The sequence below is a fragment of the Taudactylus pleione genome, unplaced genomic scaffold (genome assembly GCF_031769625.1).
Source record: "Taudactylus pleione unplaced genomic scaffold, aTauple2 ptg000182l, whole genome shotgun sequence".
In the NCBI taxonomy this organism is placed as follows: Eukaryota; Metazoa; Chordata; class Amphibia; order Anura; family Myobatrachidae; genus Taudactylus; species Taudactylus pleione.
This window is the reverse complement of record NW_028284584.1, coordinates 620909-647174: the sequence shown is the minus strand read 5'-3', so window position 1 is coordinate 647174 and position 26266 is coordinate 620909. Positions and strand designations below refer to the sequence as shown.

General features: G+C 43.2%; 1 protein-coding gene across 1 annotated transcript in view; it reads right to left on the bottom strand.

Moving 5' to 3' along the window:
* LYVE1 (lymphatic vessel endothelial hyaluronan receptor 1) overlaps positions 1-26266 on the bottom strand; it is a 229616-nt gene that overhangs the window by 134391 nt on the left and 68959 nt on the right. The window contains exons 3-4 of the mRNA XM_088476086.1: positions 24457-24596; positions 3892-4227 (exon numbers count right to left, since the gene is read on the bottom strand). Of these exons, the coding sequence (XP_088332212.1) occupies positions 3892-4227; positions 24457-24596 (476 nt within the window). The remainder of the gene's footprint in view (positions 1-3891; positions 4228-24456; positions 24597-26266) is intronic.

Genomic DNA, 26266 nt, shown 5'->3' with positions numbered 1-26266 from the left:
GGTGTGTGTATAAAAATATATATATATATCAGTACAAATGTCCACACTCTGCGCAATGATGTCCTGTAAAATCCTGACATTTTCTTTCTTTTCTCTTAAGATGTATTGCGGCTTAATCCCAGTCCTCTTTGTGCCTGAGGAAGGTATACACAGACTAGAATGCAATCACAGAGGGAAAGCACAAACGTGAGAATAGTAAAAAACACAATATTTAATAAAACCTGCTCACATACATCACAGTTAGAAGTTTCACGTGTGATCTGGTGGGTCTGTAAACGTAGCCGGACATCTTCCGTACTCAGCGACCGGCCGCACAGCGCCCACCGCACAGCGCACACCGTACCGCCTCTGGAAGTAGACAGATGACTGTTCCGCAGTCTCACGGTTCCTGGCCACGCCCAACTAGTTTCGTCAGAGACTTCATGGAGGGCTGTGGTTTACAGCCTCTACCAGCACTTATTTATACTGGTCTTCTATTATACTTCACTAACCCTGCATTCATTGGCTGACATCTAATACACATATCTGGCTTACATAAAGCTTTCTATATCCATCCAGTCTATTATAATGAGCTCTTATACAAACACATAACATATTTACTACATTACACAGAATATAACAGAGGATAGCATTAAATACATCATTACAATCATATATCACATTCAGATGTCTTTCAATTAATCTATTAATTAGCACACTTCACATACTATTACACAGACTATTACACAGACTATTACATACACTATTACACAGACTATTACATACACTATTATACAGACTATTACACAGACTATTACACAGACTATTACATACACTATTACACAGACTATTACACAGACTATTACACAGACTATTACATACACTATTACACAGACTATTACACATACTATTACACAGACTATTACATACACTATTACACAGACTATTACACAGACTATTACACAGACTATTACATACACTATTACACAGACTATTACACAGACTATTACACAGACTATTACATACACTATTACACAGACTATTACACAGACTATTACACAGACTATTACATAGACTATTACACAGACTATTATACCCCTGTTACACCAGAGCAAAAACCTGGGTTTTTGCTGGGTCTACCCGGGTCGCAGCTCAGTGTAAAAGGGTCCCTGAAAAATAACCTGGGTCAAGTGACCCTGCAATCCAACCCAGGTAGCTACCAGGGTTGGACCCAGGATGGACCCAGGTAATGGTGCAGTGTAAACGGTGCAACCCGGGTTATCTGACCTGGATCATGCCTAAAATGAGCGGATTGGTGATTGTGGACAGGGCTGACCTGGGAGTAACCCAGATCAAAGGTGCAGTGTAAATGGGTCTGACCTGGGTTTTTGGTGGAAAAGGGGTATAACACAGACTATTACATACACTATTACATACACTATTATACCTCTTTTCCACCAAAAACCCAGGTCAGACCCATTTACACTGCACCTTTGATCCGGGTTACTCCCAGGTCAGCCCTGTTCACACTGAACTCAGGTCTGCCCTGCTAAACCTGTGAGGTCATAAAAAGTGGGAGGTGAATGCTCCACAACCACCAATCCTCTCATTTTAGGCATGATCCAGGTCAGATAACCTGGGTTGCACCGTTTACACTGCACCATTACCTGGGTCCATCCTGGGTCCAACCCTGGTAGCTACCTGGGTTGGATTGCAGGGTCACTTGACCCAGGTTATTTTTCAGAGACCCTTTTACACTGAGCTGCGACCCGGGTAGACCCAGCAAAACCCAGGTTTTTGCTCTGGTGTAAAAGGGGTATTACACAGACTATTACATAGACTATTACACAGACTATTACACAGACTATTACACAGACTATTACATACACTGTTACATAGACTATTACACAGACTATTACATACACTATTACACAGACTATTACACAGACTATTACACAGACTATTACATACACTATTACACAGACTATTACACAGACTATTACATAGACTATTACATAGACTATTACACATACTATTACATAGACTATTACACAGACTATTACATAGACTATTACACAGACTATTACACAGACTATTACACAGACTATTACATACACTATTACATAGACTATTACACAGACTATTACACAGACTATTACACAGACTATTACACAGACTATTACATAGACTATTACATAGCCAAACTTTATCAAATTTCAACCTAAATGGTCTATATCTTAATAAACAGTTTTATTCATTAACAGCCAGAACAGAGACTTTAGCAATAATCTTAATATATATTAAAATCCTAAAATATTAGGAGAGATCAGAATGGATACTTCATATCATCTACATTTTCATTACATAGCTTGGTCACAGAATCAAGGTTAACCCTTAATAAACTATCTAAGGGATTCACAGAAGATCTTTTTGTATTCATATTAACAGCGTCAGTTTATTTTCACAGCTCAGGACAAGAGATAGATTCCACCCTTCCTTGTTATAGATATTACTTAACCCATGCCAACCTTGATTCTTTACAAATATACACACACACACATATATACACACATACATATACACACACATACATATACACACACAGATATATACACACATACATATACACACATATACATATACACACATACATATATACACACATATACATATACACACACATACATATATACACACATATACATATATACACACACACATATACATATATACACACATATACATATATACACACATATACATATACACACATACATATATACATATATACACACATATACATATATACATATACACACACACACATATACATATATACACACATATACATATATACACACATATACATATACAAACACATACATATATACATATGCACATACATATATACACACATATACACACATATATAGGAGTCTCGTTACTATTAACCTCATAAGCTCAGAGAAACATACATCATGTTCCCACACCCTGCTCCTAAAATCTCAGGACCATGTAATACCCCTTTTCCCCCTAAATTCCGGGTCTGACCCGGAGGTGGAACAAAGTTCCTATGCGGATCAGACCCGGAATTTTGCCGGCGCCGACTCGGGATATTCCTGAGAGACTGGATGGATATAGAAAGCTTTATGTAAGCCAGATATGTGTATTAGATGTCAGCCAATGAATGCAGGGTTAGTGAAGTATAATAGAAGACCAGTATAAATAAGTGCTGGTAGAGGCTGTAAACCACAGCCCTCCATGAAGTCTCTGATGAAACTAGTTGGGCGTGGCCAGGAACCGTGAGACTGCGGAACAGTCATCTGTCTACTTCCAGAGGCGGTACAGTGTGCGCTGTGCGCTGTGCGGCCGGTCGCTGAGTACGGAAGATGTCCGGCTAAGTTTACAGACCCACCAGATCACACGTGAAACTTCTAACTTTGATTTATGTGAGCAGGTTTTATTAAATATTGTGTTTAGTTTTTTTACTATTCTCACATTTGTGCTTTCCCTCTGTGATTGTATGTGTGTGTATATGTATATAGTGGATGTATGTGATTTATGGGTATTGGTGCGCTCTAGGGTACCGCCATGTGTGTAATAGTGTAAAGTCTTCTGGTCAGTATCTATGAGTAATGTGCTCACATACTGTAAATCCAGATTCCCCAAACTAATGTCTGTATAATGTGCTAATATCGTGACTGCACCTGAGCACGGGCTACGAGCAGATCGGCCATCGCTGTACTTTAGTATACGGCAGAGTCGGGGGATGGACAGAGCACCCACAGATGCTATTAGACCACCCGTAGGTTTTATTCTGCATAGATCCACCTTTAATTAGTACTACAGGTCCCATCGTTAACAACATTGAAACAAATCATTTTCCTTATTATAGTGATTTGTCATATTCACCTCCAAATATTACTTTGTCACTTTTATGTGGCAGCTGGTTAGGGGACCCCTGATTCTCCAGAGTGTTGGGGAGTTCTGCAGTTGGTATTTGGCTTTGTGTTGCAGGTTGCAGTGTTGTCTGCAGGGATGTCTTTGGTGTGGCAAGTATTGCCCGAGTTGATGAGCCCCTCGGCGTGGTCAGTAAATCCAGCGGGGTGTTTGGCTTGGCTGGTTGGGTTTGTACTTCGGTTTCTGATTGGTGGCTAATTAATACTGTTGTGGAGTCAGACGGTGGCACCACTGTGCTCGGTGGTCTTGTCACCATGAGTTCTGGTTTACAAGAATTGATTCGGGTATCTGAAATGAAATCATCAGCAGGTGAATGGGAAAACATACACGTTGTCACCTGTGGTAACACAAGCAGTGCGTGTTTTCTAGATGAACATAACTACTAAATAGCAGAAATTAATTGTGCAAAACACCCCAATAGGGAGTGATTGTGACAGAGCCCAGCGCACCTCACTAAATGGAAATTCCCCATTTCCATATCATTACATTCAGTGGCGGTTCTAGGGGCGGGTAACAGGGCCGTCACCCGGAGCGCCGGCCCCTAGAGGGCGCCACTGAGTCCCCAGGAGAGAGGCAAAGAAAAGCAATAGCTGAAAAAAAAAACAACCCAGCGCCACTTTCCCCCCAGCTAGCCGCCACCGCAGGGAGGCTGCATTTGCCAGGCGCACGCTGATATATGTTATGAGCAGACACCCGGCTCCCTCCCTGCAGCCGAAAGCCGGAGCTCACTCCTGAGCTCCAGCTTCCAGCAGAGAGAACTATGGGAAGGACGTCATGACATCTCTCCCATAGATACGTGGTGGAGCCACGGACGGACCGGACAGCAGTAGACACAGGAGCGGGGCTTAAGGTAAGTATTGTGTTTTGTATTTTAATTGTGTGTTTTTTTTTTTTTTTTAGAAGCACCAGCACTGGGGGCATCGCTACAGGGGGCATGGCTATAAGGGGGCATTACTACTGGGGGCATGGCTATAGGGGGGCATTACTACTGGGGGCATGGCTATAGGGGGGCATTACTACTTTGGGTATTACTACTGGGGCATGGCTATAGGGGGCATTACTACTGGGGGCATGGGTATAAGACATTACTACTCGGGGCATTACTATGGGGGGCATGTCTATAAGGGGCATTACTATGGGGGGCATGGCTAAAAGGGGCATTACTACTGGGGGCATGGCTATAGGGGGGCATTACTACTGGGGGCATGGCTATAGGGGGGCATTACTACTGAGGGAAATGGCTATAGGGGGGCATGGCTATAGGGGGGCATTACGACTGAGGACATTACAACAGGGGGCATTACTACTGGAGGCACATCTATAGGGGGGCAATACTATAGGGGACAGTACCAATGGGGGCATTAACATTGTGGGCATTACCACTGCAGGCACTACTAATGAGGGCACTGCATGGGTGGCACCACTACTGGGGTCATTGTGTAAGGGGCACTACTACTGTGGGCATTGTATTAGGGGCACTACTACTGTGGGCCTTCTGTATAAGGGGCACTAATTTGGGCATTGTGTAAAAGGGCACCACTGTGTGTCATAACATGAATAAGGGACTTCTGTGTGGCGACTTTGGGGATAATGTATTATAAAGGGAATTACTGTGCGTGGCACAATGTGTTATACAGGGCATTACTGCATGTGGTATAATGTGTTATACAGGGCATTACTGCGTGTGACATAATGTGTTATACAGGGCATTACTGCGTGTGGTATAATGTGTTATACAGGGCATTACTGCGTGTGACATAATGTGTTATACAGGGCATTACTGCGTGTGGTATAATGTGTTATACAGGGCATTACTGCGTGTGGTATAATGTGTTATACAGGGCATTACTGCGTGTGGTATAATGTGTTATACAGGTCATTACTGCGTGTGGCATAATGTGTTATACAGGACATTACTGCGTGTGGTATAATGTGTTATACAGGACATTACTGCGTGTGACATAATGTGTTATACAGGGCATTACTGCGTGTGACATAATGTGTTATACAGGGCATTACTGCGTGTGGTATAATGTGTTATACAGGGCATTACTGCGTGTGACATAATGTGTTATACAGGGCATTACTGCGTGTGACATAATGTGTTATACAGAGCATTACTGCGTGTGGCATAATGTGTTATACAGAGCATTACTGCGTGTGGCATAATGTGTTATACAGGACATTACTGCGTGTGGTATAATGTATTATACAGGGCATTACTGCGTGTGGTATAATGTATTATACAGGGCATTACTGCGTGTGGCATAATGTGTTATACAGGACATTACTGCGTGTGGTATAATGTATTATACAGGGCATTACTGCGTGTGGCATAATGTGTTATACAGGGCATTACTGCGTGTGGCATAATGTATTATACAGGGCATTACTGCGTGTGGCATAATGTGTTATACAGGGCATTACTGCGTGTGACATAATGTGTTATACAGGGCATTACTGCGTGTTGTATAATGTATTATACAGGGCATTACTGCGTGTGGCATAATGTGTTATACAGGGCATTACTGCGTGTGGCATAATGTGTTATACAGGGCATTACTGCGTGTGGCATAATGTGTTATACAGGACATTACTGCGTGTGGTATAATGTGTTATACAGGGCATTACTGCGTGTGACATAATGTATTATACAGAGCATTACTGCGTGTGACATAATGTGTTATACAGGGCATTACTGCGTGTGACATAATGTATTATACAGAGCATTACTGCGTGTGGCATAATGTGTTATACAGGACATTACTGCGTGTGACATAATGTGTTATATAGGGCATTACTGCGTGTGGCATAATGTGTTATACAGGGCATTACTGCGTGTGACATAATGTGTTATACAGGGCATTACTGCGTGTGGCATAATGTGTTATACAGGACATTACTGCGTGTGACATAATGTGTTATATAGGGCATTACTGCATGTGGTATAATGTGTTATACAGGACATTACTGCGTGTGGTATAATGTGTTATACAGGGCATTACTGCGTGTGGTATAATGTATTATACAGGGCATTACTGCGTGTGGCATAACGTTATACAGGGCATTACTGCGTGTGACATAATGTGTTATACAGGGCATTACTGCGTGTGGCATAATGTGTTATACAGGGCATTACTGCGTGTGACATAATGTGTTATACAGAGCATTACTGCGTGTGACATAATGTGTTATACAGAGCATTACTGCGTGTGGCATAATGTGTTATACAGGACATTACTGCGTGTGGTATAATGTATTATACAGGGCATTACTGCGTGTGGTATAATGTATTATACAGGGCATTACTGCGTGTGGCATAATGTGTTATACAGGACATTACTGCGTGTGGTATAATGTATTATACAGGGCATTACTGCGTGTGGCATAATGTGTTATACAGGGCATTACTGCGTGTGGCATAATGTATTATACAGGGCATTACTGCGTGTGGCATAATGTGTTATACAGGGCATTACTGCGTGTGACATAATGTGTTATACAGGGCATTACTGCGTGTGGTATAATGTATTATACAGGGCATTACTGCGTGTGACATAATGTGTTATACAGGGCATTACTGCGTGTGGTATAATGTGTTATACAGGGCATTACTGCGTGTGGCATAATGTGTTATACAGGGCATTACTGCGTGTGGCATAATGTGTTATACAGGGCATTACTGCGTGTGGCATAATGTGTTATACAGGACATTACTGCGTGTGGTATAATGTGTTATACAGGGCATTACTGCGTGTGACATAATGTATTATACAGAGCATTACTGCGTGTGACATAATGTGTTATACAGGGCATTACTGCGTGTGACATAATGTATTATACAGAGCATTACTGCGTGTGGCATAATGTGTTATACAGGACATTACTGCGTGTGACATAATGTGTTATATAGGGCATTACTGCGTGTGGCATAATGTGTTATACAGGGCATTACTGCGTGTGACATAATGTGTTATACAGGGCATTACTGCGTGTGGCATAATGTGTTATACAGGACATTACTGCGTGTGACATAATGTGTTATATAGGGCATTACTGCATGTGGTATAATGTGTTATACAGGACATTACTGCGTGTGGTATAATGTGTTATACAGGGCATTACTGCGTGTGGTATAATGTATTATACAGGGCATTACTGCGTGTGGCATAACGTTATACAGGGCATTACTGCGTGTGACATAATGTGTTATACAGGGCATTACTGCGTGTGGCATAATGTGTTATACAGGGCATTACTGCATGTGGCATAATGTGTTATACAGGACATTACTGCGTGTGGTATAATGTGTTATACAGGGCATTACTGCATGTGGTATAATGTGTTATACAGGGCATTACTGCGTGTGGCATAATGTGTTATACAGGGCATTACTGCGTGTGACATAATGTGTTATACAGGGCATTACTGCGTGTGACATAATGTGTTATACAGGGCATTACTGCGTGTGACATAATGTGTTATACAGGGCATTACTGCGTGTGGTATAATGTATTATACAGGGCATTACTGCGTGTGGCATAATGTTATACAGGGCATTACTGCGTGTGGCATAATGTGTTATACAGGCCATTACTGCGTGTGGCATAATGTGTTATACAGGGCATTACTGCGTGTGGCATAATGTTATACAGGGCATTACTGCGTGTGGCATAATGTGTTATACAGGGCATTACTGCGTGTGACATAATGTGTTATACAGGGCATTACTGCGTGTGACATAATGTGTTATACAGGGCATTACTGCGTGTGGTATAATGTGTTATACAGGGCATTACTGCGTGTGGTATAATGTGTTATACAGGACATTACTGCGTGTGGTATAATGTGTTATACAGGACATTACTGCGTGTGGTATAATGTGTTATACAGGGCATTACTGCGTGTGGTATAATGTGTTATACAGGACATTACTGCGTGTGGTATAATGTGTTATACAGGGCATTACTGCGTGTGGTATAATGTGTTATACAGGACATTACTGCGTGTGGTATAATGTGTTATACAGGGCATTACTGCGTGTGGTATAATGTGTTATACAGGACATTACTGCGTGTGGTATAATGTGTTATACAGGTCATTACTGCGTGTGACATAATGTGTTATACAGGGCATTACTGCGTGTGGTATAATGTGTTATACAGGGCATTACTGCGTGTGACATAATGTGTTATACAGGGCATTACTGCGTGTGGTATAATGTGTTATACAGGACATTACTGCGTGTGGTATAATGTGTTATACAGGCCATTACTGCGTGTGGCATAATGTGTTATACAGGGCATTACTGCGTGTGGCATAATGTTATACAGGGCATTACTGCGTGTGGCATAATGTGTTATACAGGGCATTACTGCGTGTGACATAATGTGTTATACAGGGCATTACTGCGTGTGACATAATGTGTTATACAGGGCATTACTGCGTGTGGCATAATGTGTTATACAGGGCATTACTGCGTGTGGTATAATGTGTTATACAGGACATTACTGCGTGTGGTATAATGTGTTATACAGGGCATTACTGCGTGTGGCATAATGTGTTATACAGGGCATTACTGCGTGTGGTATAATGTGTTATACAGGACATTACTGCGTGTGGTATAATGTGTTATACAGGGCATTACTGCATGTGGTATAATGTGTTATACAGGGCATTACTGCGTGTGGTATAATGTGTTATACAGGGCATTACTGCATGTCGTATAATGTTATACAGGGCATTACTGCGTGTGGCATAATGTGTTATACAGGGCATTACTGCGTGTGGTATAATGTGTTATACAGGGCATTACTGCGTGTGGTATAATGTGTTATACAGGGCATTACTGCGTGTGACATAATGTGTTATACAGGGCATTACTGCGTGTGACATAATGTGTTATACAGGGCATTACTGCGTGTGGTATAATGTGTTATACAGGGCATTACTGCGTGTGGTATAATGTGTTATACAGGGCATTACTGCGTGTGACATAATGTGTTATACAGGGCATTGCTGCGTGTGGTATAATGTGTTATACAGGGCATTACTGCGTGTGGTATAATGTGTTATACAGGGCATTACTGCGTGTGACATAATGTGTTATACAGGGCATTACTGCGTGTGACGTAATGTGTTATACAGGGAATTACTGCGTGTGGCATAATGTGTTATACAGGACATTACTGCGTGTGACGTAATGTGTTATACAGGGCATTACTGCGTGTGACGTAATGTGTTATACAGGGAATTACTGCGTGTGGCATAATGTGTTATACAGGACATTACTGCGTGTGACGTAATGTGTTATACAGGGCATTACTGCGTGTGACGTAATGTGTTATACAGGGAATTACTGCGTGTGGCATAATGTGTTATACAGGACATTACTGCGTGTGACGTAATGTGTTATACAGGGCATTACTGCGTGTGACGTAATGTGTTATACAGGGAATTACTGCGTGTGGCATAATGTGTTATACAGGACATTACTGCGTGTGACGTAATGTGTTATACAGGGCATTACTGCGTGTGACATAATGTGTTATACAGGGCATTACTGCGTGTGACGTAATGTGTTATACAGGGCATTACTGCGTGTGACGTAATGTGTTATACAGGGCATTACTGCGTGTGACGTAATGTGTTATACAGGGAATTACTGCGTGTGGCATAATGTGTTATACAGGACATTACTGCGTGTGACGTAATGTGTTATACAGGGCATTACTGCGTGTGACATAATGTGTTATACAGGGCATTGCTGCGTGTGACATAATGTGTTATGTGGTATAATGTGTTATACAGGGCATTACTGCGTGTGGTATAATGTGTTATACAGGGCATTACTGCGTGTGGCATAATGTGTTATACAGGGCATTGCTGCGTGTGACATAATGTGTTATGTGGTATAATGTGTTATACAGGGCATTACTGCGTGTGGTATAATGTGTTATACAGGGCATTACTGCGTGTGGTATAATGTGTTATACAGGGCATTACTGCATGTGGTATAATGTGTTATACAGGGAATTACTGCGTGTGGTATAATGTGTTATACAGGGCATTACTGCGTGTGGTATAATGTGTTATACAGGGCATTACTGCGTGTGGTATAATGTGTTATACAGGGCATTACTGCGTGTGGTATAATGTATTATACAGGGCATTACTGCGTGTGACATAATGTGTTATACAGGGCATTACTGCGTGTCGTATAATGTTATACAGGGCATTACTGCGTGTGGCATAATGTGTTATACAGGGCATTACTGCGTGTGGTATAATGTGTTATACAGGGCATTACTGCATGTGGTATAATGTGTTATACAGGACATTACTGCGTGTGGCATAATGTGTTATACAGGGCATTACTACGTGTGGTATAATGTGTTATACAGGGCATTACTGCGTGTCGTATAATGTTATACAGGGCATTACTGCGTGTGGTATAATGTGTTATACAGGGCATTACTGCGTGTGGTATAATGTGTTATACAGGGCATTACTGCGTGTGGTATAATGTGTTATACAGGGCATTACTGCATGTGGTATAATGTGTTATACAGGGCATTACTGCGTGTGGTATAATGTGTTATACAGGACATTACTGCGTGTGGTATAATGTGTTATACAGGACATTACTGCGTGTGGTATAATGTGTTATACAGGGCATTACTGCGTGTGGTATAATGTGTTATACAGGGCATTACTGCGTGTGGTATAATGTTATACTGGGCATTACTGCGTGTGGTATAATGTGTTATACAGGGCATTACTGCGTGTGGTATAATGTGTTATACAGGGCATTACTGCGTGTGGTATAATGTGTTATACAGGGCATTACTGCGTGTGACAGAATGTGTTATACAGGGCATTACTGCGTGTGGTATAATGTGTTATACAGGGCATTACTGCGTGTGACATAATGTGTTATACAGGGCATTACTGCGTGTGACATAATGTGTTATACAGGGCATTACTGCGTGTGGTATAATGTGTTATACAGGGCATTACTGCGTGTGACATAATGTGTTATACAGGGCATTACTGCGTGTGGTATAATGTGTTATACAGGGCATTACTGCGTGTGACGTAATGTGTTATACAGGGCATTACTGCGTGTGGTATAATGTGTTATACAGGGCATTACTGCGTGTGGTATAATGTGTTATACAGGGCATTACTGCGTGTGGCATAATGTGTTATACAGGGCATTACTGCGTGTGGTATAATGTGTTATACAGGGCATTACTGCGTGTGGTATAATGTGTTATACAGGGCATTACTGCGTGTGGTATAATGTGTTATACAGGGCATTACTGCGTGTGGCATAATGTGTTATACAGGGCATTACTGCGTGTGGTATAATGTGTTATACAGGGCATTACTGCGTGTGGTATAATGTGTTATACAGGGCATTACTGCGTGTGGCATAATGTGTTATACAGGGCATTACTGCGTGTGGTATAATGTGTTATACAGGGCATTACTGCGTGTGGTATAATGTGTTATACAGGGCATTACTGCATGTGGTATAATGTGTTATACAGGGCATTACTGCGTGTGGTATAATGTGTTATACAGGGCATTACTGCGTGTGGTATAATGTGTTATACAGGGCATTACTGCGTGTGGTATAATGTGTTATACAGGGCATTACTGCATGTGGTATAATGTGTTATACAGGGCATTACTGCGTGTGGCATAATGTGTTATACAGGGCATTACTGCGTGTGGTATAATGTGTTATACAGGGCATTGCTGCGTGTGGTATAATGTGTTATACAGGGCATTACTGCGTGTGGTATAATGTGTTATACAGGGCATTACTGCGTGTGACATAATGTGTTATACAGGGCATTACTGCGTGTGACATAATGTGTTATACAGGGCATTACTGCGTGTGGTATAATGTGTTATACAGGACATTACTGCGTGTGACATAATGTGTTATACAGGGCATTACTGCGTGTGACATAATGTGTTATACAGGGCATTACTGCGTGTGGCGTAATGTGTTATACAGGACATTACTGCGTGTGGTATAATGTGTTATACAGGGCATTACTGCGTGTGGTATAATGTGTTATACAGGGCATTACTGCGTGTGGCATAATGTGTTATGTGGCATAATGTGTTATACAGGGCATTACTGCGTGTGGTATAATGTGTTATACAGGGAATTACTGCGTGTGGTATAATGTGTTATACAGGGCATTACTGCGTGTGGTATAATGTGTTATACAGGGCATTACTGCGTGTGGCATAATGTGTTATGTGGCATAATGTGTTATACAGGGCATTACTGCGTGTGGTATAATGTGTTATACAGGGCATTACTGCGTGTGGTATAATGTGTTATACAGGGCATTACTGTGTGTGGCATAATGTGTTATACAGGGCATTACTGCGTGTGGCATAATGTGTTATACAGGGCATTACTGCGTGTGGCATAATGTGTTATACAGGGCATTACTGCGTGTGGTATAATGTGTTATACAGGGCATTACTGCGTGTGACATAATGTGTTATACAGGGCATTACTGCGTGTGGTATAATGTGTTATACAGGGCATTACTGCGTGTGGTATAATGTGTTATACAGGGCATTACTACATGTGACATAATGTGTTATACAGGACATTACTGCATGTGGTATAATGTGTTATACAGGGCATTACTGCGTGTGACATAATGTGTTATACAGGACATTACTGCGTGTGACATAATGTGTTATACAGGGCATTACTGCGTGTGGTATAATGTGTTATACAGGGCATTACTGCGTGTGGTATAATGTGTTATACAGGGCATTACTGCGTGTGACAGAATGTGTTATACAGGGCATTACTGCGTGTGGCATAATGTGTTATAAAGGGCATTACTGCGTGTGGCATAATGTGTTATAAAGGGCATTACTGCGTGTGGTATAATGTGTTATACAGGGCATTACTGCGTGTGGTATAATGTGTTATACAGGGCATTACTGCGTGTGGTATAATGTGTTATACAGGGCATTACTGCGTGTGACATAATGTGTTATACAGGGCAATACTGCGTGTGGTATAATGTGTTATACAGGACATTACTGCGTGTGGTATAATGTGTTATACAGGGCATTACTGCGTGTGGTATAATGTGTTATACAGGGCATTACTGCGTGTGGTATAATGTGTTATACAGGGCATTACTGCGTGTGACAGAATGTGTTATACAGGGCATTACTGCGTGTGGTATAATGTGTTATACAGGGCATTACTGCGTGTGACATAATGTGTTATACAGGGCATTACTGCGTGTGACATAATGTGTTATACAGGGCATTACTGCGTGTGACATAATGTGTTATACAGGGCATTACTGCGTGTGACATAATGTGTTATACAGGATATTACTGCGTGTGACATAATGTGTTATACAGGGCATTACTGCGTGTGACATAATGTGGTATACAGGGCATTACTGCGTGTGGTATAATGTGTTATACAGGGCATTACTGCGTGTGGTATAATGTGTTATACAGGGCATTACTGCGTGTGGCATAATGTTATACAGGGCATTACTGCGTGTGGTATAATGTGTTATACAGGGCATTACTGCGTGTGGCATAATGTGTTATACAGGGCATTACTGCGTGTGACAGAATGTGTTATACAGGGCATTACTGCGTGTGGTATAATGTGTTATACAGGGCATTACTGCGTGTGGTATAATGTGTTATACAGGGCATTACTGCGTGTGGTATAATGTGTTATACAGGGCATTACTGCGTGTGGTATAATGTGTTATACAGGACATTACTGCATGTGGTATAATGTGTTATACAGGACATTACTGCGTGTGGTATAATGTGTTATACAGGGCATTACTGCGTGTGGCATAATGTGTTATAAAGGGCATTACTGCGTGTGGCATAATGTGTTATAAAGGGCATTACTGCGTGTGGTATAATGTGTTATACAGGGCATTACTGTGTGTGACATAATGTGTTATACAGGGCATTACTGCGTGTGGTATAATGTGTTATAAAGGGCATTACTGCGTGTGGCATAATGTGTTATAAAGGGCATTACTGCGTGTGGTATAATGTGTTATACAGGGCATTACTGCGTGTGACATAATGTGTTATACAGGGCATTACTGCGTGTGGTATAATGTGTTATACAGGGCATTACTGCGTGTGGCATAATGTGTTATACAGGCCATTACTGCGTGTGGCATAATGTGTTATACAGGGCATTACTGCGTGTGGTATAATGTGTTATACAGGGCATTACTGCGTGTGGCATAATGTGTTATACAGGGCATTACTGCGTGTGACATAATGTGTTATACAGGGCATTACTGCGTGTGGTATAATGTGTTATACAGGACATTACTGCGTGTGACATAATGTGTTATACAGGGCATTACTGCGTGTGGTATAATGTGTTATACAGGGCATTACTGCGTGTGGTATAATGTGTTATACAGGGCATTACTGCGTGTGGCATAATGTTATAAAGGGCATTACTGCGTGTGACATAATGTGTTATACAGGGCATTACTGCGTGTGGCATAATGTTATAAAGGGCATTACTGCGTGTGACATAATGTGCTATACAGGGCATTACTGTGTGTGACATAATGTGTTATACAGGGCATTACTGCGTGTGGTATAATGTGTTATACAGGGCATTACTGCGTGTGGTATAATGTTATACAGGGCATTACTACATGTGACATAATGTGTTATACAGGACATTACTGCGTGTGGTATAATGTTATACAGGACATTACTGCGTGTGACATAATGTGTTATACAGGGCATTACTGCGTGTGGTATAATGTGTTATACAGGGCATTACTGCGTGTGGCATAATGTGTTATAAAGGGCATTACTGCGTGTGGCATAATGTGTTATAAAGGGCATTACTGCGTGTGGTATAATGTTATACAGGACATTACTGCGTGTGACATAATGTGTTATACAGGGCATTACTGCGTGTGGTATAATGTGTTATACAGGGCATTACTGCGTGTGGCATAATGTGTTATAAAGGGCATTACTGCGTGTGGCATAATGTGTTATAAAGGGCATTACTGCGTGTGGTATAATGTGTTATACAGGGCATTACTGCGTGTGGCATAATGTGTTATACAGGGCATTACTGCGTGTGACATAATGTGTTATACAGGGCATTACTGCGTGTGACATAATGTGTTATACAGGGCATTACTGCGTGTGACATAATGTGTTATACAGGGCATTACTACATGTGACATAATGTGTTATACAGGCCATTACTGCGTGTGGCATAATGTGTTATACAGGGCATTACTGCGTGTGGCATAATGTGTTATACAGGGCATTACTGCGTGTGACATAATGTGTTATACAGGGCATTACTGCGTGTGGTATAATGTGTTATACAGGGCATTACTGCGTGTGACATAATGTGTTATACAGGGCATTACTGCGTGTGGTATAATGTGTTATACAGGGCATTACTGCGTGTGGTATAATGTGTTATACAGGGCATTACTGCGTGTGGTATAATGTGTTATACAGGGCATTACTGCGTGTGGTATAATGTGTTATACAGGACATTACTGCGTGTGGTATAATGTGTTATACAGGGCATTACTGCGTGTGGTATAATGTGTTATACAGGGCATTACTGCGTGTGGCATAATGTGTTATACAGGGCATTACTACATGTGACATAATGTGTTATACACGGCATTACTGCGTGTGGCATAATGTGTTATACAGGGCATTACTGCGTGTGGTATAATGTGTTATACAGGGCATTACTGCGTGTGACATAATGTGTTATACAGGGCATTACTGCGTGTGACATAATGTGTTATACAGGGCATTACTGCGTGTGACAGAATGTGTTATACAGGGCATTACTGCGTGTGGCATAATGTGTTATACAGGGCATTACTGCGTGTGGCATAATGTGTTATAAAGGGCATTACTGCGTGTGGTATAATGTGTTATACAGGGCATTACTGCGTGTGGCATAATGTGTTATACAGGGCATTACTGCGTGTGGCATAATGTGTTATACAGGGCATTACTGCGTGTGACATAATGTGTTATACAGGGCATTACTGCGTGTGACATAATGTGTTATACAGGGCATTACTGCATGTGGTATAATGTGTTATACAGGGCATTACTGCGTGTGGTATAATGTGTTATACAGGGCATTACTGCGTGTGGTATAATGTGTTATACAGGGCATTACTGCGTGTGGTATAATGTGTTATACAGGGCATTACTGCGTGTGGTATAATGTGTGTGGTATAATGTGTTATACAGGGCATTACTGCGTGTGGTATAATGTGTTATACAGGGCATTACTGCGTGTGGCATAATGTGTTATACAGGGCATTACTGCGTGTGACATAATGTGTTATACAGGGCATTACTGCGTGTGGTATAATGTGTTATACAGGGCATTACTGCGTGTGGTATAATGTGTTATACAGGGCATTACTGCGTGTGGTATAATGTGTTATACAGGGCATTACTGCGTGTGACATAATGTGTTATACAGGGCATTACTGCGTGTGGTATAATGTTATACAGGGCATTACTGCGTGTGACATAATGTGTTATACAGGGCATTACTGCGTGTGGTATAATGTTATACAGGGCATTACTGCGTGTGACATAATGTGTTATACAGGGCATTACTGCGTGAGGTATAATGTGTTATACAGGGCATTACTGCGTGTGGTATAATGTGTTATACAGGGCATTACTGCGTGTGGTATAATGTGTTATACAGGGCATTACTGCGTGTGACATAGTGTGTTATACAGGGCATTACTGCGTGTGGTATAATGTGTTATACAGGACATTACTGTGTGTGGTATAATGTGTTATACAGGGCATTACTGCGTGTGGTATAATGTTATACTGGGCATTACTGCGTGTGACATAATGTGTTATACAGGGCATTACTGCGTGTGGTATAATGTGTTATACAGGGCATTACTGCGTGTGGTATAATGTGTTATACAGGGCAATACTGCGTGTGGTATAATGTGTTATACAGGGCAATACTGCGTGTGGTATAATGTGTTATACAGGGCATTACTGCGTGTGGTATAATGTGTTATACAGGGCATTACTGCGTGTGGCATAATGTGTTATACAGGGCATTACTGCGTGTGACATAATGTGTTATACAGGGCATTACTGCGTGTGGCATAATGTGTTATACAGGACATTACTGCGTGTGACATAATGTGTTATACAGGGCATTACTGCGTGTGGTATAATGTGTTATACAGGGCATTACTGCGTGTGGTATAATGTGTTATACAGGGCATTACTGCGTGTGGCATAATGTGTTATACAGGGCATTACTGCGTGTGGTATAATGTGTTATACAGGACATTACTGCGTGTGGTATAATGTGTTATACAGGACATTACTGCGTGTGGTAAAATGTGTTATACAGGGCATTACTGCGTGTGGCATAATGTGTTATACAGGGCATTACTGCGTGTGGTATAATGTGTTATACAGGGCAATACTGCGTGTGGTATAATGTGTTATACAGGGCATTACTGCGTGTGGTATAATGTGTTATACAGGGCATTACTGCGTGTGGCATAATGTGTTATACAGGCCATTACTGCGTGTGGCATAATGTGTTATACAGGCCATTACTGCGTGTGGCATAATGTGTTATACAGGCCATTACTGCGTGTGGCATAATGTGTTATACAGGGCATTACTGCGTGTGGCATAATGTGTTATACAGGGCATTACTGCATGTGGCATAATGTGTTATACAGGCCATTACTGCGTGTGGCATAATGTGTTATACAGGCCATTACTGCGTGTGGCATAATGTGTTATACAGGGCATTACTGCGTGTGGCATAATGTGTTATACAGGCCATTACTGCGTGTGGCATGATGTTATACAGGGCATTACTACATGTGGCATAATGTGTTATACAGGCAATTACTGCGTGTGGCATAATGTGTTATACAGGGCATTACTGCGTGTGACATAATGTGTTATACAGGACATTACTGTGTGTGGCATAATGTGTTATACAGAGCATTACTGCGTGTGGCATAATGTGTTATACAGGGCCTTACTGCATGTGGCATAATGTGTTATACAGGGCATTACTACATGTGGCATAATGTGTTATACAGGGCATTACTACATGTGGCATAATGTGTTATACAGGCCATTACTGCGTGTGGCATAATGTGTTATACAGGGCATTACTGCGTGTGGTATAATGTTATACAGGGCATTACTGCGTGTGGCATAATGTATTTATAAAGGGCATTACTGTGTAAGGTGCATTACTGCACATGGCAATTATACGCCACGAGGGGAGAGCTTGGGGGAAGCCCAGCGCCTTCGTAAGTGCTGGGCACGCCCCACAGTGTGATGAATTGGGGGTGTTCCTCAAGGACACGCCCCCTTTCCAGAAGCACTCGTGCTTTCAGCACGTGCAGAGGAACGTCATCTACAAAAAGTTTTTTTTTTGGGGGGGGGGGGGGGGGGGTGAGGGGGGCGCAACTGGGAACTTTCGCCCTGAGCTCCACAATGTCTAGAACCAGCCCTGATTACATATCAATCAACCGCTGCTAGAGCCCCAATGACTTGCTCAGATCAGGTATGAAACAGCCTTAGAGTGTCAGTTCCTTGGCCCTTTCTGCTATTGCAACAAGTGTGAATAAATGAAACTATTCATATGCATTTTATGTTGTAATGACAAAATTTTAAAGGATGCAAATTAAATTGATTTATATTGCAAGCATATTTTAAGAGGAAAGCAACATGTGAATCCTTTAGTCTATCGCTGTTTAATTAACCTGTGCTTCTGACATCTGGAAAACATGCAGTGCTGAAGATGATAGTGCAAGTTAACCTACAATTTCGAGAGAGCAAGGGGTTTCTCACCCATGACCATCACGATCTTCAACTGATTATATTTTGGGCTTTCACCTTGTAGCAATTGGTATGATAATCACTTACTGGTCAGAGAATATTACCTGTGCATTACTAAGGAAATCCTATAAACATGACATGTTGGCTATTCTGAAGGACTAGAAAGCCTGTACAGTAGTTCTGCATTGAACGGCAATAACATTTTGAAATGCTCTTTATCATTCTCTCTCAGATATAAAGAGTACATCGAACTACATGAGAGCAATGGGCATTCTGAGATAATAACATTGTAATACACATATAAAGCAGTTTTTATCCCAGGTAAGATTGGGTACAGACAATTACCCACGCACGCTCAGGGCCATACTTGCCAACTCTCCTGCAATGGTAGGGCGGCTCCCGAAAATCGAGTGGTGCTCCCCGTCACGCAGAATAGAGGTCAAGTCTCCCAGTCGGGTCAACACAGGAGGCTTAAAACTGGGTGAGGAACAGCCAAACTCTGCTACAAAGGTTAGGTTGCGGAAGACCATTTCATGTCACAGGTCATACACCATGGCAAGACTGAGCACAGCAACAAGACACAAGGTGGTTATACAGCATCAGCAAGGTCTCTCCCAGGGAAAGATTTCAAAGCAGACCGGGGTTTCAAGATGTGCTGTTCAAGCTCTTTTGAAAAAGCACAAAGAAACGGGCAACATTGAGGACCGTAGGCGCAGTGGTCGGCCAAGGAAACTTAGTGCATCAGATAGAAGACACATCATGCTTACTTCCCTTCTAAATCAGAAGATGTACGGCAGTGCCATCATCTCACAACTGGCAGAAACCAGTGGGACCAAGGTACACCCATCTACTGCTAGGAGGAGTCTGGCCAGAAGTGTCTTCATGGAGGAATTGCGCCCAAAAAGCCATACCTTCAATGTGGAAACAAGACCAAGCGAATCAACTATGCACAAAAACATAGGAACAGGGGTGCAGAAAAATGGCAGCAGGTGCTCTGGACTGAGGAGTCACAATGTGAGATATTTGGCTGTAACAGAGGCAGATTGTTCCCCAAAGGTCTGGAGAGCGGTACAATAATGAGTGTGTGCAGGTAACAGTGACACATGGTGGAGAGAGGTACAATAATGAGTGTGTGCAGGTAACAGTGACACATGGTGGAGAGAGGTACAATAATGAGTGTGTGCAGGTAACAGTGACACATGGTGGAGAGAGGTACAATAATGAGTGTGTGCAGGTAACAGTGACACATGGTGGAGAGAGGTACAATAATGAGTGTGTGCAGGTAACAGTGACACATGGTGGAGAGAGGTACAATAATGAGTGTGTGCAGGTAACAGTGACACATGGTGGAGAGCGGTACAATAATGAGTGTGTGCAGGTAACAGTGACACATGGTGGAGAGAGGTACAATAATGAGTGTGTGCAGGTAACAGTGACACATGGTGGAGAGAGGTACAATAATGAGTGTGTGCAGGTAACAGTGACACATGGTGGAGAGAGGTACAATAATGAGTGTGTGCAGGTAACAGTGACACATGGTGGAGAGAGGTACAATAATGAGTGTGTGCAGGTAACAGTGACACATGGTGGAGAGAGGTACAATAATGAGTGTGTGCAGGTAACAGTGACACATGGTGTAGAGAGGTACAATAATGAGGGTGTGCAGGTAACAGTGACACATGGTGGAGAGCGGTACAATAATGAGGGTGTGCAGGTAACAGTGACACATGGTGGAGAGCGGTACAATAATGAGGGTGTGCAGGTAACAGTGACACATGGTGGAGAGAGGTACAATAATGAGTGTGTGCAGGTAACAGTGACACATGGTGGAGAGAGGTACAATAATGAGTGTGTGCAGGTAACAGTGACACATGGTGGAGAGAGGTACAATAATGAGTGTGTGCAGGTAACAGTGACACATGGTGGAGAGAGGTACAATAATGAGTGTGTGCAGGTAACAGTGACGCATGGTGGAGAGAGGTACAGTAATGAGTGTGTGCAGGTAACAGTGACGCATGGTGGAGAGAGGTACAGTAATGAGTGTGTGCAGGTAACAGTGACGCATGGTGGAGAGAGGTACAATAATGAGTGTGTGCAGGTAATAGTGACACATGGTGGAGAGAGGTACAATAATGAGTGTGTGCAGGTAACAGTGACACATGGTGGAGGTTCCTTGCAAGTTTGAGGCTGCATTTCAGCAAATGGAGTTGGGGATTTGGTCAGGATTAATGGTGTCCTCAATGCTGAGAAATACAGGCGGGTACTTATACATCATACAATACCATCAGGGAGGCGTCTGTCTGGCTCCAAATTTATTCTGCAGCCGGACAACGACCCCAAACATATTAAGAACTATGGGCCTGATTCAGACCCGCTCTCGAGCGCTGAGCGCTCGCAAGCGGGTCGATGGTGCCCTAGTGCGCATGCGCACGACGTAGGCTGCTCCGTCGTGCACATGCGCGAGACCCGGCTCCGGGTCTCGCACCAAAGGGGGCGTGCTGTCGAAGTTGATTGACAGCACGCCCCCTTTGGTGGGCGTGCCGGGGGCGTAGCTGCCAGATGGAGGCGTTCCCATGGGAACGCCTACCGTCTGGGTCCGGCCCCACTGACATCACTAGTGTCTATCAGAGCCAAAATCACTCCAGGGCTTGCGGTCACCGAGACCCTACCGCAGGGTCTCGTCGCAAGCCCGATGGTCGCGATGGTCTTGACCATTGCAACCATCTTTTTGGCCGCTCGCATATGCTGTGGGTGGTCACCCACAGCTATGCGAGCAGCCAGGAGACCGCTCCAAGTTTAAGTGGGAGGGCCTTTATTCAGAGCGAGCGGTCTGGTCAGTGCGTCCGGCTCTGAATCAGGCCCAATGTTCAGCATAAAGAAGAACAAGGAGTCCTGGAAGTGATGATATGGCCCCACAGAGACCTGATCTCACCATCATCACCGAGTCTGTCTGGGATTACATGAAGAGATAGAAGGATATGAGCAGGCTACATCCACAGAATATATGTGGTTAGTTCTCCAAGATGTTTGGTACAACCTCCCTGCCGAGTTCCTTCAAAAACTGTGTGCAAGTGTACCTAGAAGAATTGATGCTGTTTTGAAGGCAAAGGGTGATCACTCCAAATATTGATTTGATTTAGATTTCTCTTCTGTTCATTCACTTTACATTTTGTTAATTGATAATAGTTAAAATTCTTTCAAAAATGGAAGTGTTAAAATTAACTTTGCAGCATATTTTCCACACCTACCTAAAACTTTTTCACAGTACTGTATATTTGTATGTGTGTGTATAATATAATATAAAAACCACATAAACATATAAATGTATATAGACTAATATAATATAAAGCCTGTGTACACGGAACTGTACATACTTGCTGTGGGCCACACTGCAGGGAAGGAGACACTCGTATAAGAATGTAGAGGATTTCTGAAAGCAATGCCTCCGGAAACTTCGCAGGTACAGTGTGTTAAAGCTACCTTTTGTCCCTGCGAAGTGTCATTCTGAAGAGCAGGGATAAAAAATGATAAAATAAAAATTATTATGTGGATGTTGCCAGAAAATATTCGGTACATCATCGGCACCAGTGCTGAACAGAGCCATCGGCACCAGTGCTGAACAGAGCCATCGGCACCAGTGCTGAACAGAGCCATCGGCACCAGTGCTGAACAGAGCCATCGGCACCAGTGCTGAACAGAGCCATCGGCACCAGTGCTGAACAGAGCCATCGGCACCAATGCTGAACAGAACCATCGGCCCCAATGCTGAACAGAGCCATCGGCACCAGTGCTGAACAGAGCCATCGGCACCAGTGCTGAACAGAGCCATCGGCACCAATGCTGAACAGAGCCATCGGTACCAGTGCTGAACAGAGCCATCGGCACCAATGCTGAATAGAGGGCCTGATTCAGACCCGGTCTCGAGCGCTGAGCGCTCGCAACCGGGTCGATGTTTGCCCACTGGGCATACGCACGACGGAGCCGGCTCCGTCGTGCGCATGCGCGAGACCCGGCTCGCAACGGGTGCTCCGTCGCTCCGGGTCTCGCACCAAAGGGGGCGAGCTGTCGATGGTGATTGACAGCTCGCCCCGTTTGGTAGGCGGGCAGGGGGGTGGCTGGCCAAACAGAGGCGTTCCCGATGGAATGCCTGCCGTTTGGGGTGGCCCCACTGACATCACCAGTGATGTCAGTGGGAGAGCTTCCGGCTCTATTAGAGCCAGAAGCTCTCTGGGGCTTGCGGCCACGAGACCAACAAGTTCTTGACCATCGCAACCATCAACCTGGCCGCTCGCAATAGCTGTGGGTGGTCACCCACAGCTATGCGAGCGGCCAGGAGGCCGCAAAAAACCCCAAAACGCCCTGATTCAGAGCGAGCGCTCGTTCAGAGCGTCTGGCTCTGAATCAGGCCCAGAGCCCTTAATATTATGCTTTCTCTACAGTTTCCAGTACATGTGCCCATTTCTTATCTTTCATTGTTTAAATCATGATTTGTCCCCTCCAGCGTCTACGCACAAATAGTCATATTACCAGATAAACACAACATGTCCATAGGGGAGAAGAATTATACCATAATAAGAACAGGTCACTCACCTGATACATTGAAACAATATGCATTGAAGTATCCAGAAAGTGCAATATTCCAGGTAAGGACGCCGGTTTGGTTCCGGCCACATTTTTCATTGTGCTGAATTCGTGAGATAACTCCAAATTTGTCTGTTACCCATCCATAACTGCAGGAAATATATACCAGTTATAGGGGAGAATGCATGTTACAATTACAGGAGAGAACCTGTGTGACAGTTACAGGAGAGAACGCGAGTGACAGTTACAGGAGAGAACGCGTGTGACAGTTACAGGAGAGAACATGTGTGTCAGTTATAGGGGAGAATGCATATTATAGTTACAGGAGAGAACCTGTGTGACAGTTATAGGGGAGAATGCATGTGACAGTTACAGGGGAGAATGCGTGTTACAGGGGAGAATGCATGTTATAGTTACAGGAGAGAAACTGTGTGACAGTTACAGGTGAGAAAATGTGTGACAGTTATAGGAGAGAACGCGTGTGACAGTTACAGGAGAGAACGCGTGTGACAGTTACAGGAGAGAACGCGTGTGACAGTTATAGGAGAGAACGCATGTGACAGTTATAGGAGAGAACGCGTGGGACAGTTATAGGAGAGAACGCGTGTGACAGTTACAGGAGAGAACGCGTGTGACAGTTACAGGAGAGAACGCGTGTGACAGTTATAGGAGAGAACGCATGTGACAGTTATAGGAGAGAACGCATGTGACAGTTATAGGAGAGAACGCGTGGGACAGTTATAGGAGAGAACGCGTGTGACAGTTATAGGAGAGAATGCGTGTGACAGTTATAGGAGAGAACGCATGTGACAGTTATAGGGGAGAATGCATGTTACAGTTACAGGGGAGAACGCGTGTTACAGGGGAGAATGCATGTTACAGTTACAGGGGAGAACGCGAGTTACAGTTACAGGGGAGAACGCATGTGACAGTTATAGGAGAGAACGCGTGTGACAGTTATAGGAGAGAACGCGTGTGACAGATACAGGAGAGAACATGTGTGACAGTTATAGGAGAGAACGCGTGTGACAGTTATAGGAGAGAACGCGTGTGACAGTTATAGGGGAGAACGCGTGTTACAGTTATAGGAGAGAACGAGTGTTAGTTATAGGAGAGAACGCGTGTGACAGTTATAGGGGAGAACGCATGTGACAGTTATAGGGGAGAATGCATGTTACAGTTACAGGGGAGAACGCGTGTTACAGGGGAGAATGCATGTTACAGTTACAGGGGAGAATGCGAGTTACAGTTACAGGGGAGAACGTGTGTGACAGTTATAGGAGAGAACGCGTGTGACAGTTATAGGAGAGAACGCGTGTGACAGTTACAGGAGAGAACGCATGTGATAGTTACAGGAGAGAACGAGTGTGACAGTTATAGGAGACAACGCGTGTGACAGTTACAGGAGAGAACGCTTGTGACAGTTACAGGTGAGAACGCGTGTGACAGTTATAGGAGAGAACGCGTGTGACAGTTACAGGAGAGAACATGTGTGACAGTTATAGGAGAGAATGCGTGTGACAGTTATAGGAGAGAGCGCGTGTGACAGTTTTAGGAGAGAACGCGTGTGACAGTTATAGGAGAGAACGCGTGTGACAGTTATAGGGGAGAACGCGTGTGACAGTTATAGGGGAGAATGCATGTTACAGGAGAGAACACGTGTGACAGTTACAGGTGAGAACGCATGTGACAGTTATAGGGGAGAATGCATGTTACAGTTACAGGGGAGAACGCGTGTTACAGGGGAGAACGCATGTTACAGTTACAGGGGAGAATGCGAGTTACAGTTACAGGGGAGAACGCGTGTGACAGTTATAGG